We start from the raw sequence: 15,648 nt of genomic DNA on the forward strand, positions 1-15,648 counted from the left end.
GCATACAACTTTTTGATCACATGTTATCCTTTTTTTTTTGGGTGGCAAGGTGACCAAAAAACAGCAATTCTGACATTATTTTTTTAATTCTTTTTATACAGCGTTCACCACGCGTTATAAATTAAATGTTAGCTTTATTCTGCGGGTCAGTACGATTCCGGTGATACCTAATTTATCGAACTTTTTTATGTTTTACAACTTTTTGCACAATAAAATAACCTTTGTAAAGAGAATGGATTTTTTCTGTCGCCATGTTGTGAGAACCATAACGGTTTTAATTTTTTCGTTGACGGAGTTGTATGAGGGCTTATTTTTAGCGAGACGAGTTATAGTTTTTATAGGTACCATTTTTGGGTACATGCGACTTTTTGATCACTTTTTATTTCAATTTTTGGAAGACAAAGTGACCAAAAAAATAGCAATTATGTCAGTATTTTTATTTTTATTTATTTTTTACGCCGTTCACTGTGCGGAATAAATAACATAATATTTTTATAGTTAAGGTCGTTACGGTCGCAGCGATACCAAATATGTATGGCTTTATTATTTTAAATGACTTGATAAAGGAAAAAGGGCGATTGTGTTTTGTGTTATTATTTGAAACTTTTATTGTATTTTTACAACTTTTATTTTTACTTTTTTTACACTTTTCTTTAGTCCCACTAGGGGACTTGAAGGTCCAACTGTTCGTTTGATGTTCTAATACATTGCACTACCCATGTAGTGCAATGTATTAGAACTGTCAGTTGTTCACTGACAGCAAGCCGATCAGGCTCCGCCTCCGGGCGGGGCCTAATCGGCTAACGTAATGGCAGATAGGAAGCCTTTGTTAGGCTTCCGGTTGCCATAGCAATCGCCCCCCCGCAAGATTCGGCCCCCGCAATCGCGTAGCGGGGTGCCGATGTTGCTATAACAACTTAAAGAGGCTCTGTCACCAGATTTTGCAACCCCTATCTGCTATTGCAGCAGATAGGCGCTGCAATGTAGATTACAGTAACGTTTTTATTTTTAAAAAACGAGCATTTTTGGCCAAGTTATGACCATTTTCGTATTTATGCAAATGAGGCTTGCAAAAGTACAACTGGGCGTGTTGAAAAGTAAAAGTACAACTGGGCGTGTATTATGTGCGTACATCGGGGCGTGTTTACTACTTTTACTAGCTGGGCGTTGTGTATAGAAGTGTCATCCACTTCTCTTCACAACGCCCAGCTTCTGGAAGTGCAGATCTGTGACGTCACTCACAGGTCCTCGATCGTGTCGGCACCAGAGGCTACAGTTGATTCTGCAGCAGCATCAGCATTTGCAGGTAAGTAGCTACATCGACTTACCTGCAAACGCCGATGCTGCTGCAGAATCATCTGTAGCCTCTGGTGCCGACACGATGCAGGACCTGTGAGTGACGTCACAGATCTGCACTTCCAGAAGCTGGGCGTTGTGAAGAGAAGTGGATGACACTTCTATACACAACGCCCAGCTAGTAAAAGTAGTAAACACGCCCCGATGTACGCACATAATACACGCCCAGTTGTACTTTTACTTTTCAACACGCCCACTTGGACTTTTGCAAGCCTCATTTGCATAAATACGAAAATGGTCATAACTTGGCCAAAAATGCTCGTTTTTTAAAAATAAAAACGTTACTGTCATCTACATTGCAGCGCCGATCTGCTGCAATAGCAGATAGGGGCTGCAAAATCTGGTGACAGAGCCTCTTTAAATGCGGCTGTCACTATTGACTGCCGCAATTAAGGGGTTAATCGGTTCGGATCACCGCTGTGATCCGACCCGATGTTTTCCCCCAGTACTAAGGCTGCTAGTAGCAGCCTGTACTGGGAGATGCCGGGCTGCGGGGAGCGTCTGTGTGCTCTGTTAGGAGCACACGTGGATTAACGGGCTGCAGGCACAACGACCAGCTTTGCAACCCGTTAATCTACGTGGGGTGGTCGTGAAGGGGTTAAACACGCCCAGTTGTACTTAAGAAAGGCTCATTTGCATAAATATAAAAATGGTCATAACTGGGCCAAAAATGCTCGTTTTTGAAAAAAAAAAACGTTACTGTAATCTACATTGCAGCGCCGATCTGCTGCAATACGAGATAGGGGTTTGAAAATCTGGTGACAGAGCCTCTTTAAGCATTCCGACGTTATTACCACATAAAGTGAAATATGTCAGATTTGAAAAATGGGCTCTGAGCCTTAAGGCCAAAACAAGGCTGCGTCCTTAAGGGGTTAAGAAACTCATTAGCATAAAGCTAATATAGGTCATAAATCCGTCAAAAATTATTGTTTTTCTAAATAAAAACACACTGCTGTAATCTACATTACAGCGCCGATTACATCATGTACAATATAGGCCACTTATAAGGTGGTGACAGAGCCTCTTTAAAACAGAAGTCTGAAATATCACACTTACATAAGCCTAAGGCCTCCTTCACACAGAAAATTTTCGCTTTTTTAAACTGCACCAGAAAAATGCTTCTAAAAGCGCTAGTGTTGTTAAAACGTAACATGCGTTTTTTAAAATTTGTTTCTAGCTGCGTTTTTTGTGTGGTATTATTTTGTACTGGCGTTTTTGAAGTCCTATATAGAAGCCCGTAGGAAAACGCCTTAAAAAAACAACAAACAAAAAAACAACGCCATACCCAGAGAATGCTACGTTTGGGAAAAAAAAAAAAAGTCACTGACCACAAAATTGCCTCAAAAACGCCACAAACCAAAATGCAGTAGTGTATTTTATATTTTACTATAGACTAAAACAAACATCTGGACGCAATAAAAAAAAAAAAGTACACACACAAAACACACACAACGCCATAAAAAGTAAATAAAAATACATCGCCAAAAGGCTGTGTGTGAATCCACCCTCAGAGTGGCCATGGGAGCTTCTGCCAGGGCGCTGCCAGTGCCACCGAAGTGTCCTATACTCGGCCAGTCACCTACTTGGGACACTCAGGAATAAGGACATTGTCTGGTGTCCTGGCGACAAAAAAGTAGTGTGCCACCTCGCAACTTCTGCAGAAAATACAGCACATGCCACTTTATTAACAAACACATGGGTGCAGCTACAAACAGGACGTCTTATTTGCGTAGGTCTGTACGAGTGTGCCCAAACTGGCATAAGACGCGCCGTGCCCATTAGACTACCAACACTTATTCAAGCTGAACAAGCGGTGACGTTGGAGAAGCCTTTTACATGACACAATCATTTTAGCACGATCAACATTTTTTTACTGTTGTGGCCGTCACACAGCGCGATTATCTGGACCAGGACCAGTATCTGCCGGCATCCACCACACAACCAATGCAAAAACTTCATGGCCACGCATGCCACTTATAAGCCTGAAAGGCCAAAAACCTGCGAGCAATCTGTAAGGCCCTGTCCACACAGAGTTTTTTGATGCGGAAACCGCGCCAAAAAATGGCCGAAAATGGCTCCCATTGATTTCAATGGGAGGCGGACGTGTTTTTTTACCACGAGCGGTAAAACACGCTTGCGGTAAAAAGAAGCGTCATGCCCTATCTTCGGGCGTTTACGCCTCTGACCTCCAATTGAAATCAATGGAAGACAGAGAAAGCGTATCTCGCTGCGTTTTTTGCTCACGCCCAGGGTGCTACGGGCAAAAAAACACGGCAAACAGCGTGCAAGCAGATCAAAATCTATCTCAAAATTCCATTTGGAGAATTTTCCTCCTGCAAAAAACTCTGTGTGAACTCAGCCTAAGGCCCTGTTAATAGGAAGTATCTTGACCAGCTTTTTGGCGCGGAATCCGCTCCGCAAAACTCTTTGAAAACCGGCCGAAAATATCTCCCATTGATTTCAATGGGAGGCGGGGGCGGTTTTCTCCCGCCAGCGGTAAAAACCACGTGGGAGAAAGAAGGGACATGCCCTATTTTCGCGCAGTTACACCTCTGACCTCCCATTGACATCAATGGGAGTCTTTTGCCCGTAGCACTCAATGGGCGCGAGCGAAAAACGCTGCGAAAACCGCGGCTAACGCCGTGCAGGAAGGTCAAAATCTGCCCCAAAAAAGTATGTTCACACGCACTGTTTTCAGACGTAATTCGGACGTTTTACGCCTCGAATTACGCCTGAAAAGACGGCTCCATTAAGCCTACAATCATCTGCCCATTGCTTTGCAATGGGTTTTACGATGTTCTATTCCCACAAGGTATTATTTTACGCGTCGCTGTCAAAACATGGCGCGTAAAAAAAAAAGACACCCACGAAAAAGTGCATGCCACTTCTTGGGACGTTTTTGGAGCAGTTTTTCATTGACTCCATTGAAAAACAGCTCCAATAACGTCCGTAAAATACACCGCGAAAAACGAGTTGTTTTTGCCTGAAAACAGCTCCGTATTTTCAGACATATTTTGCTAAGCCGTGTGAACATACCCTAATGGAGCAGAGCCCAGTACACTGCCGCATGTCAGCCCAGTACACTGCGCCTCTTCCTGCCGCCTGTGGTGGCGATCAGGATCTTTTGTGTCACACTAGCCCCCTCCCTCGCCATGTTGTCTGCAGCCTTTTTACCTCTCTCTCCCCCCCCATTATACCGCCCACACAAAAGGGAAAAACGCACACAAACGTGTTTTCCATCTACACAAGACCAGTATGGCACGGACTGTCAAACATAACGGCCAGACGGCGGGGAGGGCACAGGAGTAGCCCACCAACTCACCCGCCTGTCTGCCCTGAATAAACAACCTTCCACAAAGGAGGTGCGACTAACTCTACAGTGCGCCAACGTTGCTGCGCCCGTCCATGCGGCCGGACACTGCTGTTACGTTATACACGTGAGGAAAGACGCCGCCAGATGTGGAGAATAACTTCACTATGGCGGCTCTGGGCCTTTGTCAGACGCCTCCCTCACTTATTACATCAGCGGGGACTAGAAATAAATGGGCGTTGATAACGCCATTTGTCGCACACGCAGCGACCCCCATGATAAAGCAATGTATTGATAGTAAAAGAAAAAAAACACAAAAAAAACGTGATAATAGAGATAGGGGGAAGAGGTTGTGCAGCAGCAGCGGCGGCACATTACATACTACTGTCTCCTCCTCTTACCCCTAATTGCTTCCAGCAGGGGCAGTAGAGTCGAGTGCGGGAATGTTTCCACAGAAAATAGCGCGCCATCTCGCACACTCCTCACTACCAGGCCCCGTACACACACACACACACACGCGTTTTATTCCTCTTACCTCCAACCCTGTACATGTTTGCAGCCATAGCTAGCAGGCGGGGAGGGAGGATGAGGACTCCCCCCCACCACCCTCGGCGACTTTATATTCCAAGTCCGGGGTTCCCTTTCTATTTAGCTCCAAACCACGATCGACCCCAAAATCCTCTTTCTTTCTTTCTGTCGTTTTTCCAGGTCGGATCACAAGCTTCTTTTTTTGGGGTAAAATGGTGGATCGATCAGTCGAGGAGGAGGGGAGTTGGATGCATTTAAAGGGGCAGTGCCTCGCCTCCTGACGGCAATGTGCTTGAAGGAAGAAGAGAGGAGAAGAAACAGCAATAGCAACACAGTCCTGAGAGGGGAGGAGGCCGGGGAGGAAGCAGTCATTACAAGTCTCTTCCCTCCCACTATAATAATCCAGCAGTCACATCTAGTGCCATGTTGTCTGTCACGTCTCGTCACCTCAGCTCTTCACACATATATGAGGACTGCTGCTCCTTTCTCTCAATGTTAAAATTAACAATTTCCCCTAAAATAAAAACACACATATATATCCCAAAAAATCACCAGAACATATCGCCTGCCAGTCATAAAAATTGTGAATAACGCTACTCAGCCATAGACGCACGTCTTACCGTAAAACTATATGCAGATGCAAAAAAAATGACACCCTATTTATTACTTTGTAGTCTGAATCTTTGCCCTTGGTAAAGGAACAGCTACGACTAGGGCGATAATCGTGAAGAACCGGTAGTGGTAACTGACCAACATTTATGTCATTCCTATGGCCGACTTTAGCCCTATCTGTTTCTTCCCTCCGCTTTTCATAAGTGATGGCCACTAATAGCTGCCGTTAACACTCCCATAGGGTTGACTTTTGCAAAATTTTATATAAAAAATACAAAGACAATACTATACCGGTCAATTGCAAAACATAGAAAATGTGGATTTAAAGGGGAAAATGTGAGTTAAAGAGGCTCTGTCACCAGATTTTGCAACCCCTATCTCCTATTGCAGCAGATAGGCGCTGCAATGTAGATAAGAGTAACGTTTTTTTGTTTTTTTTTTAAAACGAGCATTTTTGGCCAAGTTATGACCATTTTTATATTTATGTAAATGAGGCTTTCTAAAGTACAACTGGGCGTGTTTAAAGTAAAAGTACAACTGGGCGTGTATTATGTACGTACATCGGGGCGTTTTTACTTCTTTTACTAGCTGGGCGTTCTGACGAGAAGTATCATCCACTTCTCCTCAGAACGCCCAGCTTCTGGCAGTGCACAGACACAGCGTGTTCTCGAGAGATCACGCTGTGACGTCACTCACAGGTCCTGCATCGTGTCGGATGAGCGAGGACACATCGGCACCAGAGGCTACATTTGATTCTGCAGCAGCATCGGCGTTTGCAGGTAAGTCGATGTAGCTACTTACCTGCAAACGCTGATGCTGCTGCAGAATCAACTGTAGCCTCTGGTGCCGATGTGGCCGACACGATGCAGGACCTGGGGCAGGAAGTGAGTGACGTCACAGCGTGATCTCTGGAGAACACGCTGTGTGTCTGCACTGCCAGAAGCTGGGCGTTAACGAACAGAAGTGGATGATGCTGATTCGTCAGCATCATACACTCCCATTCACAACGCCCAGCTAGTAAAAGAAGTAAAAACGCCCCGATGTACGTACACAATACACGCCCAGTTGTACTTTTACTTTAAACACGCCCAGTTGTACTTTAGAAAGCCTCATTTGCATGAATATAAAAATGGTCATAACTTGGTCAAAAATGTTCGTTTAAAAAAAAACAAAAACGTTACTCTTATCTACATTGCAGTGCCGATCTGCTGCAATAGGAGATAGGGGTTGCAAAATCTGGTGACAGAGCCTCTTTAAGTTATTAAATCATGTAGACAATATCTCCACAGGGGAAACAATAATTCTTGTCCCTACATTGGACAATATTCCTATAAACATTTATCTCCATACTTCCCTTTCATTGACCCCTGAGAGACATTGAGTTACAGCCGCTCCATTCATATGAGGTGCACAGGGACGGCCAGGTAAGCCCTTTTTCAGGATTGATAGGGGTCCCATCTGTCAGCCCTTCACCGATCAGATATTTATCACCGATCCCATGGATAGCTGATAAATATTGATTATAGGAAAATCCCTTTAACTGCTCTTACTGTAAAGAACACTCCTCTATATCGATGATGTAAATGCACCTCCTCTTCATGCAAATGATGCCCGGTCTTTTGTACTCGTGTAGTTCTTCACATAAATTAATCACGTGATAGTTTTTTGTTTTAACTTTATATTTATATATATATTTATATATTATTATTTTTTTCTCAAATGTTAATTTTGAACAACTCTTAGGCCATGTTCACACAGTATGTATTTGCCATAGACAAATCCGCCATGGACTTTTTTAGAAATTGTTATTTAATGGAGCTAATCTGCAGCTTTTCAGCAAGGAATCCGTACCCATAGTGAATATGCTGGACATTTTAAAATCCACAGCTCTTTTATTATTCCACGTAGATATTTTCATGGGCGTGTGAATGGGATATAAAACACCCCATTCACATGCATTGCTGGCGGTATGTTCATTCATTCTTACATTCATAGAAAATGTAATTCCAATAAAGAATAAAAAAAAGCGGCAACTTTCAAAGATAACATTAGCCCCTTAGAGTCCAAGCCATTTTTCGTTTTCATTTTCCACTTCCCACCTGCCAAAAGCCATAACATTTTTTGTCGACTTAGGCCCCATGCACACGACCGTGCCCGCAATCACGGCCCGCGATTGCGGGTACGGCCGGCCGCTGACTGACAGCCGCATTTTCTGGCCGTGCTCCCATACAAAAGTATGGGAGCACGGCCCGCAAAATGCGAAAGAATGGACATGTTCCATAATTCCCGGAACATTTCCACGGCACTGACACCCTTCCGTAGTGCTACGGAAAGGTGTCAGTGTTCAATGAAAGTGAATGGCTCAAAAACTGAGGTTTTTTGCTGTCGTGTGCATGGGGCCTTAGCCATATGAAGGCTTGTTTTTTGCGAGACGAGTAGTCGTTTTTCATTTATTGTACCATATAATGTACTGGGAAACTGAAAGAAAATGGAGTGAAATGGGCAAAAATCAGCAATTGAGCCATTATTGTGGGGATTTTGTTGTTCACTTTATTTTATGGGTTGATACGATTACGGCAATACGAAATTTATGTTTTTTTTAATCTTTTACCACTGTTATAAATAAAAAAGTATTTGTTCAAGAAAAATTGTTTTGGGTCGCCACATTGTGAGAGACATAACTTTTTCGTTTTTCCATCAATTGAGCGGTATGAAGAGTTATTTTTTGCGGAACGCGTTGTAGTTTTTATTGATACCATTTTGGGGTACATGCAACTTTTTGATCACATTTTATTCACTTCTTTTGGGGGAGCTGAGGTGACCAAAAAACAGCAATTTGGCTGTTTTTAATTTACATTTTTTTACGGCATTCACTATGCAGGTTAAATAATCTTATATTGTAATAGTTCAGACTATAACGGACTCGGCGATACCAGTTTTGTTAACTTTCAGCACCAATGAGCATGAACTGCCCAAACAGGAACTTCCGCCAATACTATGAGAACTTCCGGTACAGCGCCAGATCAGTACAAATTCCGTAATTCATGCAAAAGCACCCCCGACCAAGTATTGAGTGCATATACTGTACATACTTTTCAGTAGTAAACCTACAGCAAACCTCAAAACAAGGTAAGACGAGACAAGGGAAGATCCCCAAGCAAACTAGGAAACAACCTACAAGCGCTCAAGCGCAGGGGACATGACATCCCAATAAAGTATGAAAGTAAATACCATGGATAGTAAGAAAATATATAACTGTATTAATATATAACAATACATGGTATAACGATATTAGATATAATGAAAAATATGGCGGATCCTATATCTAAAGGAGTAGCGATCTGGTACGGATGACAACATACCATAGGGCACACAAGAAAAAAACAACCTCAAACAACGTCCCAATACTAACATGCCATGGATACAAATAAACTGAAATATCAAAAAAAGAAGTATGTATGGCTATATATATGTAGGAAGAATAATGCCCGTTACAAGGAGTACATAGCGCAGATATGCTACGGATAAGTAGCGTGTATGCAAACCAACATATACAATAAATGCCAGATGGAAGGGGTAAAAAATTCAGATACCTGTAGACATGATGAAAGCAGGGGACGTGGAGAGATGGCACAGGAACGCCTCGACGCGCGTTTCGCCTGCGTCCGGCTTCGTCAGGAGGCTGATCCTATTTAAAAACCGGGGTTTTGTCTCCAAATATTACCAGGCAGCTATGATAGCACCCTTAACTAAATTGCATGCTTCTGCAAATATGCCTCTATGGGTGTACCTGGATATTCCGGAGATGTCGCCAACCCCGATCCAATCAGTGCCCTGGTTACCTCCCTCTTTCCGCTCCTCCCACCTATCACCCCCACTCATGCACATTTTATCGGTATGGGACTCAGTTAAATATTCTAGCAGATTGATCTCGCCGCATCTTCCCCTCCTTTCCCTGTGGCATAACCCTTTATTCTCCCCAGGTACAGACAATTACCAAGCCTTTAAATGGTGGTGGACTAGTGGTATACTCAGAGTCCATCATCTTCTAACGCCCACCCATTCCCGGATTCTCTCGTTCTGTGAGCTTCAGACCTCTCAGCAGATTCCCAACGGCGAAGTGTTCCGATATCTACAACTTAAGAATTGGATTACTTCTCTTCTCCACAACAAGACTGCTTCAGACTCTTACTCACAGTTCGAGCGAATCTGCGAAAACAACCCTAACACTAAAGGGATCATATCAGTCTTGTATAAATGGCTCCTTAACAACCCCACACCTGTTCCCCACACATACGTGGATAGATGGCACCGGGATCTGGGGGTGACGCTCGAACCAGCAGATTGGCATAATATCTGGAGTATAGTATCACACTGCTCCATTAACACAAATATTTTAGAATCGGCTTATAAAGTCATGATGAGGTGGTATTTGGTTCCTAGCAGACTCGCACGTGCCTTTCCCACCTACCCTGCCTCTTGCTTTCGTGGTTGCCACTCTCCCGGTGACATGCTCCATATTTGGTGGTCCTGCCCTAAGCTTACCCGATTCTGGAGTAGGGTATTTGGTCTCGCCCAAAGTCTGTTTGGCATTATTATAAGAAGAGATCCGAAGATAGGCCTTCTCCATCACAAACCCCCAGAGCTTACGAACGCACAATTTCGGTTATTCTCTTATATCCTTTTGGCTGCAAAAATAACTATAGCCCACTCTTGGAAAAAACATACAGTAACTTTTGCAGGGGTTAAAACTAGAATGGACCAGATGTTTGTGAACGAAAAACTCACAGGAATCTTACTAGATAGGGTTGCCGGGTTTGAGTCGCTTTGGTCGCCCTGGATTAGCTACGCATACCCTCACTTACCTGCCAATATGATCACTGCTTATTAAGTCCAGTGACTTTTCTTTTCATTCTAGATTTCTGACCGGCTCCTCCCCCCTTACCAATCCCAGTTTTCCGCTATATTCTTCCCAACCCTTCTATTCCCCCCTCCTCTGTCTCTTGTTGTATAGGATGTTTCCTTTTCATATATTGATCCTGCATTTACTGTCATTGCATTCACGAATGCTTGTCATTTTGTTTTTTATAACAACATTATAATTCATTGAGTGAAATGGTTTATATTCAATTTTATCTTAATCTGTTTTTGATATATGTCTTTTACCTAAATGTAAAAATGTTCAATAAAATTTGTTGAAAAGAAAAACCGGGGTTTTTTATACTAAAATAGGTGAAAAGCTAATTCATTGGTGGCACCTGTGGGGTGCACGTATAGGCGGCGCTCCATAGCCATGATGCAAACACTGCATCATCAGGAGGCGCCAGGCTGTCCACGGCGTGACGATGCGTCTCACTTGCTGAGACGCACGTCACCATAGTAACGTGAACAAACAATGTCAGGCACTCCGAGATGCAGTGCCCACAGCGCATGCGCCAGAGAGCGCTCACAAGCTCAGTCCAGCCTTGGAGCGCACACAGGTGTGAGATTGAGCTGATTGTTCCCAGAGCACCCTGGACTATAAGAAGGGCTCTGCCCCTTCCTCCTTTGCCTGAGCCTTGTCGTTATCCTAGTATGTCTATGCAAATGGTCTCCTAAGTGTTTTCCCGTTCCCAGAGTTCCCCGTTCCTGCTACCTGTAACCTGTGTCCCGTGCTATCCTGGTCAAGAGCCATGTTGAGCTGAAGTCGTTCTGTGCTGTGTACCATGCCTGTCCTGCGATGCCACGCCAGGCGCCTGCTTGCTGCCTAGTCCCAGCCTAGCCTGTCTTGCTACTGTCTGAGCTACCACAGGGACACTATACGAACTATAGACTGTGACCTGTGTCCTGTTGGCCAGCTGCCATACCGTCAAGGCGGTACGGTCCAGTAGGTCCACATACCCAATGTGACAGTAGGCTCAGGCCATGGACCTCGGTGGTCAATCCAAGACCATGACGACGTCACAGGAGATGCGGGCGGATATGCTAGACCCCCGGTCTCGACAGGCCCAACTTCTTTCATGTTTCTCCCCTGAAACCTGTGGTCCTGAACCGCTTCTCTAAGACTCTTACCCTGCAGTTGCCCCCAGTGGTTCTTCCGAGATATTTGAGGTTAAGGAGATCCTGGACACCAAAAAAGTAAGAGGAAGAACCTTTTATTTAGTACATTGGAGGGGGTTTGGTCCAGAAGAGAGGTCCTGGGAGCCAGAAGGGAATCTCAATGCTCCTACCCTCATTAAGAAGTTTCTCTCTCGTTCTGGTCCCAAAAAGAGGGGACGTCAGAGGGGGGATACTGTAACGTCTGTGGTCGCTGACCACGAACAACTTCCATCCAGTCGACGCCCTTCTCTCCAGAGATGTCTGCACAAGCGGCCGTCCTGTTCATTAAGTGACCACCAGGGTGAGCTCACAAGCTCAGTCCAGCCTTGGAGCGCACACAGGTGTGAGATTGAGCTGATTGTTCCCAGAACACCCTGGACTATAAGAAGGGCTCTGCTCCATCCTGCCTTGCCTGAGCCTTGTTGTCGTTATCCTAGTATGTCTATGCAAATGGTCTCCTAAGTGTTTTCCATTTCCCAGTGTTCCCCGTTCCTGTAACCTGTATCACGTACTATCCTGGTCAAGTGCCGTGTTGAGCTGAAGTCATGCTGTGCTGTGTACCACGCCTGTCCTGCGACGCCACGCCTGGCGCCTGCTGCTTAGTCCCAGTCGAGCCTGTCTTGCTACTGTCTGAGCTCCCACAGGAACACTATACGAACTATAGACTAAGACCGGTGTCCTGTTAGCCAGTTGCCATACCATCAAGGCGATATGGCCCAGTGGGTCCACATACCCAATGTGACAAGGGGGCTGTGTGGCACTCTACAGTGGGCTGTGTGGCACTATCTACAAGGGGGCTGTCTGTCACTATCTACAAGGAGACTGTGTGGCACTATCTACAAGGGGGCTGTGTGGCACTATCTACAAGGGGGTTGTGTGGCGCTATCTACAAAGGGGCTGTGTGGTGCTATCTACAATGGGGCTCTGTGGCACTCTACAGGGGGCTGTGTGGCACTATCTACAAGGAGAGAAACCCAATTTGTACACATGCAGCACTAATATGATCTATAACCTAATGGAAGTAAATGTATCTACATCAATATAAATAGTCTAATGCTGTGTATATGAATAATAATGTATCCCATTAGGAGATGACCATATGAATAAACCAAGTGTAACTTGGTACTTTGACCGAACATATACAGAAAAATCTATAGAGGAAATGGTCAAGTATTAACCCAAACATAATACGTAATAGCAATACATCTTTATTAGTAGACATTAGTAGACAAAAACAGATACAAATTAAAAATGAGTCATGCAATGTTTAAAAGGCGTCAGCCCATACAGGATATATTAGATATTAATAGGGCACAAACATATATGTATATCAAAGATATATGGAATGAATGTTTGTATAACGAATGTATGCTGCATTTATCGCTAGGTTTAATAATTATATTTTTAACTTTTTGTAATTCTGTCAAAGATCGTCGTTCCTCTCTGGTGAGGTTGTCCACACCCAGGAAAGAGGACCAGTCATACACATAACTTGCAAAAACAGTACGTATATAAACTGCTAGTGTGCAGAATGCTTCCTATAAAGAAAACACCATTAAATGGTAAAAAGGTGTATCATATATGCAGAGAATGTGCAGCAAGATAGCCTGAGTTAATAGGCATAAGTATGGCCTAAACCCAGAAAGAAAACAGCCAAAAATCTAATTGAAAAAATGGAAGTACGTACCCGGATTCATATCAGCGCATGGGGGAGACGCCAGACCCGACGCGCATTTCGGCGGATGCCTTCGTCCGGGGGTGGCGTCTTCCCGGCGGGACCCTCCCTTTTATATTACTGTTTTGCAAGATAGTCCAATCCTTATACAAATGGTTTCCTGCAAAGTGATGTGTACCGTAAGGAGACTTCTGTTAACTCTATCTTACATTTCTCATCCTCCCATCCACCACAGACAATTCAGACGGTTCCAATCGGACAATTTCTGAGGATAAGGAGGATTTGCTCCTCTGATACTCTCTTTGAGGAACAGGCTAAGGATCTAAAGAACCGCTTCCTCGATCGGGTTACAGCATGAGGTACATAAAAAGAGCGTATCACAGGGCAAAGCATACAACTAAAGATGATCTTCTCTTCACAAAAAGAAAAACAGACACACAAACACAGGTGAGGTTCATAACCAACTACCATTCTAGGTGGCCACAGATGAGGGAGATCTTTAAGAGATATTGGCCGATCCTATTAACGGATCCAATTCTTGCAAATTATGTGACTAGGTATCCCAGTATCACAGCAAGACGTTCAAAAAACCTGTAAGATTTTCTAGTGAGGAGTCGTGCCCTATTAATATCTAATATATCCTGCATGGGCTGAAGCCTTTTAACCGGTTAAGGACTAGGCTGTTTTACAGCTAAATGACCAGAGCAAATTTCACAATTTTGCTATGCGCTTCTTTAGATGACTATAACGCTGCAGGTGAATAAAGTTCATCTTTGAATTTTGCACTCTTTTTAAAGGACAGATAGGGCTTTGTTTTAGTGGCATTTGTCAGTATATATCATTTTTATTTTTCTCTCTAAAGTGGGCAAAATTGGAAAAAAATGCAAGAATTTAGCAAATGCGTCAGTTTAGGCTAGCATTTTTCACACACGGTATAGTCCACGGACAAAATTCATCTCCTTTCACATTCTTCCACTTCTCCCGTGCATGGGGATACCAAATACGTGTGCCTTATTCGCTGTGCGGGCATGTGCCAGGGCTTGGCATAAAAGGAGGCTTTTTGGCCTTTTCGGTCCAGGAATTTTGCATTTGATTTTAGAGCCGCATACTGTTTTCTGGGGGGCCTAATGCTGCTGAAACATTAGAAACACCCCATAAATGACTTCATTCACACAAGTAGACCCCACAAGGTTTTCTTCAAGGGGTTTATCATATTTTTAGACAGTCCAGTTTTCTTCTGAAAGTTTCTTGAATAAGATGGAACAAAATAAAATCAGCACTTTTTTAGCAAATGCGTCAGTTTAGGCTAGTATTTTTCACACACGGTATAGACCACGGCCAAAATTCATCTCCTTTCACGTTCTTCCACTTCTCCCGTGCATGGGGATACCAAATATGTGTGCCTTATTCACTGTGCGGGCATGTGCCAGGGCTTGGCATAAAAGGAGGCTTTTTGGCCTTTTCGGTCCAGGAATTTAGCATTTGATTTTAGAGCCGCATACTGTTTTCTGGGAGGCCTAATGCTGCTGAAACATTAGAAACACCCCATAAATGACTTAATTCACACAAGTAGACCCCACAAGGTTTTCTTCAAGGGGTTTATCATATTTTTAGACAGTCCAGTTTTCTTCTGAAAGTTTCTTGAATAAGATGGAACAAAATAAAATCAGCACTTTTTTAGCAAATGCGTCAGTTTAGGCTAGTATTTTTCACACACGGTATAGACCACGGCCAAAATTCATCTCCTTTCACGTTCTTCCACTTCTCCCGTGCATGGGGATACCAAATATGTGTGCCTTATTCACTGTGCGGGCATGTGCCAGGGCTTGGCATAAAAGGAGGCTTTTTGGCCTTTTCGGTCCAGGAATTTTGCATTTGATTTTATAGCCGCATACTGTTTTCTGGGGGGCCTAATGCTGTTGAAACATTAGAAACACCCCATAAATGACTTCATTCACTCAAGTAGACCCCACAAGGTTTCCTTCAAGGGGTTTATCATATTTTTAGCAAGTCCAGTTTTCTTCTGAAAGTTTCTTGAATAAGATGGAACAAAATAAAATCAGCACTTTTTTTAGCAAATGCGTCGGTT

The 15,648-nt window shown here is 43.8% G+C and overlaps 1 protein-coding gene across 11 annotated transcripts in view; it reads right to left on the bottom strand.

Annotated features, from left to right (window-relative positions):
- The window catches only part of MTA1 (metastasis associated 1), a 329,558-nt gene extending 324,010 nt beyond the window's left edge, over nt 1-5,548 (bottom strand). For 9 of the 11 annotated variants that reach the window (XM_075844182.1, XM_075844191.1, XM_075844183.1 and 6 more), the window contains exon 1: nt 5,202-5,547. In XM_075844182.1, coding sequence (XP_075700297.1) covers nt 5,202-5,229 — 28 coding nt within the window. In that variant the 5' untranslated portion in view covers nt 5,230-5,547. Of the gene's footprint in view, nt 1-5,201 lie in introns of all 11 variants that reach the window. The other 2 variants (XM_075844188.1, XM_075844185.1) reach the window with 1 other exon arrangement.
- Nucleotides 5,549-15,648: the final 10,100 nt, after the last annotated feature.

The sequence above is a fragment of the Rhinoderma darwinii genome, chromosome 12 (assembly GCF_050947455.1).
Source record: "Rhinoderma darwinii isolate aRhiDar2 chromosome 12, aRhiDar2.hap1, whole genome shotgun sequence".
In the NCBI taxonomy this organism is placed as follows: Eukaryota; Metazoa; Chordata; class Amphibia; order Anura; family Rhinodermatidae; genus Rhinoderma; species Rhinoderma darwinii.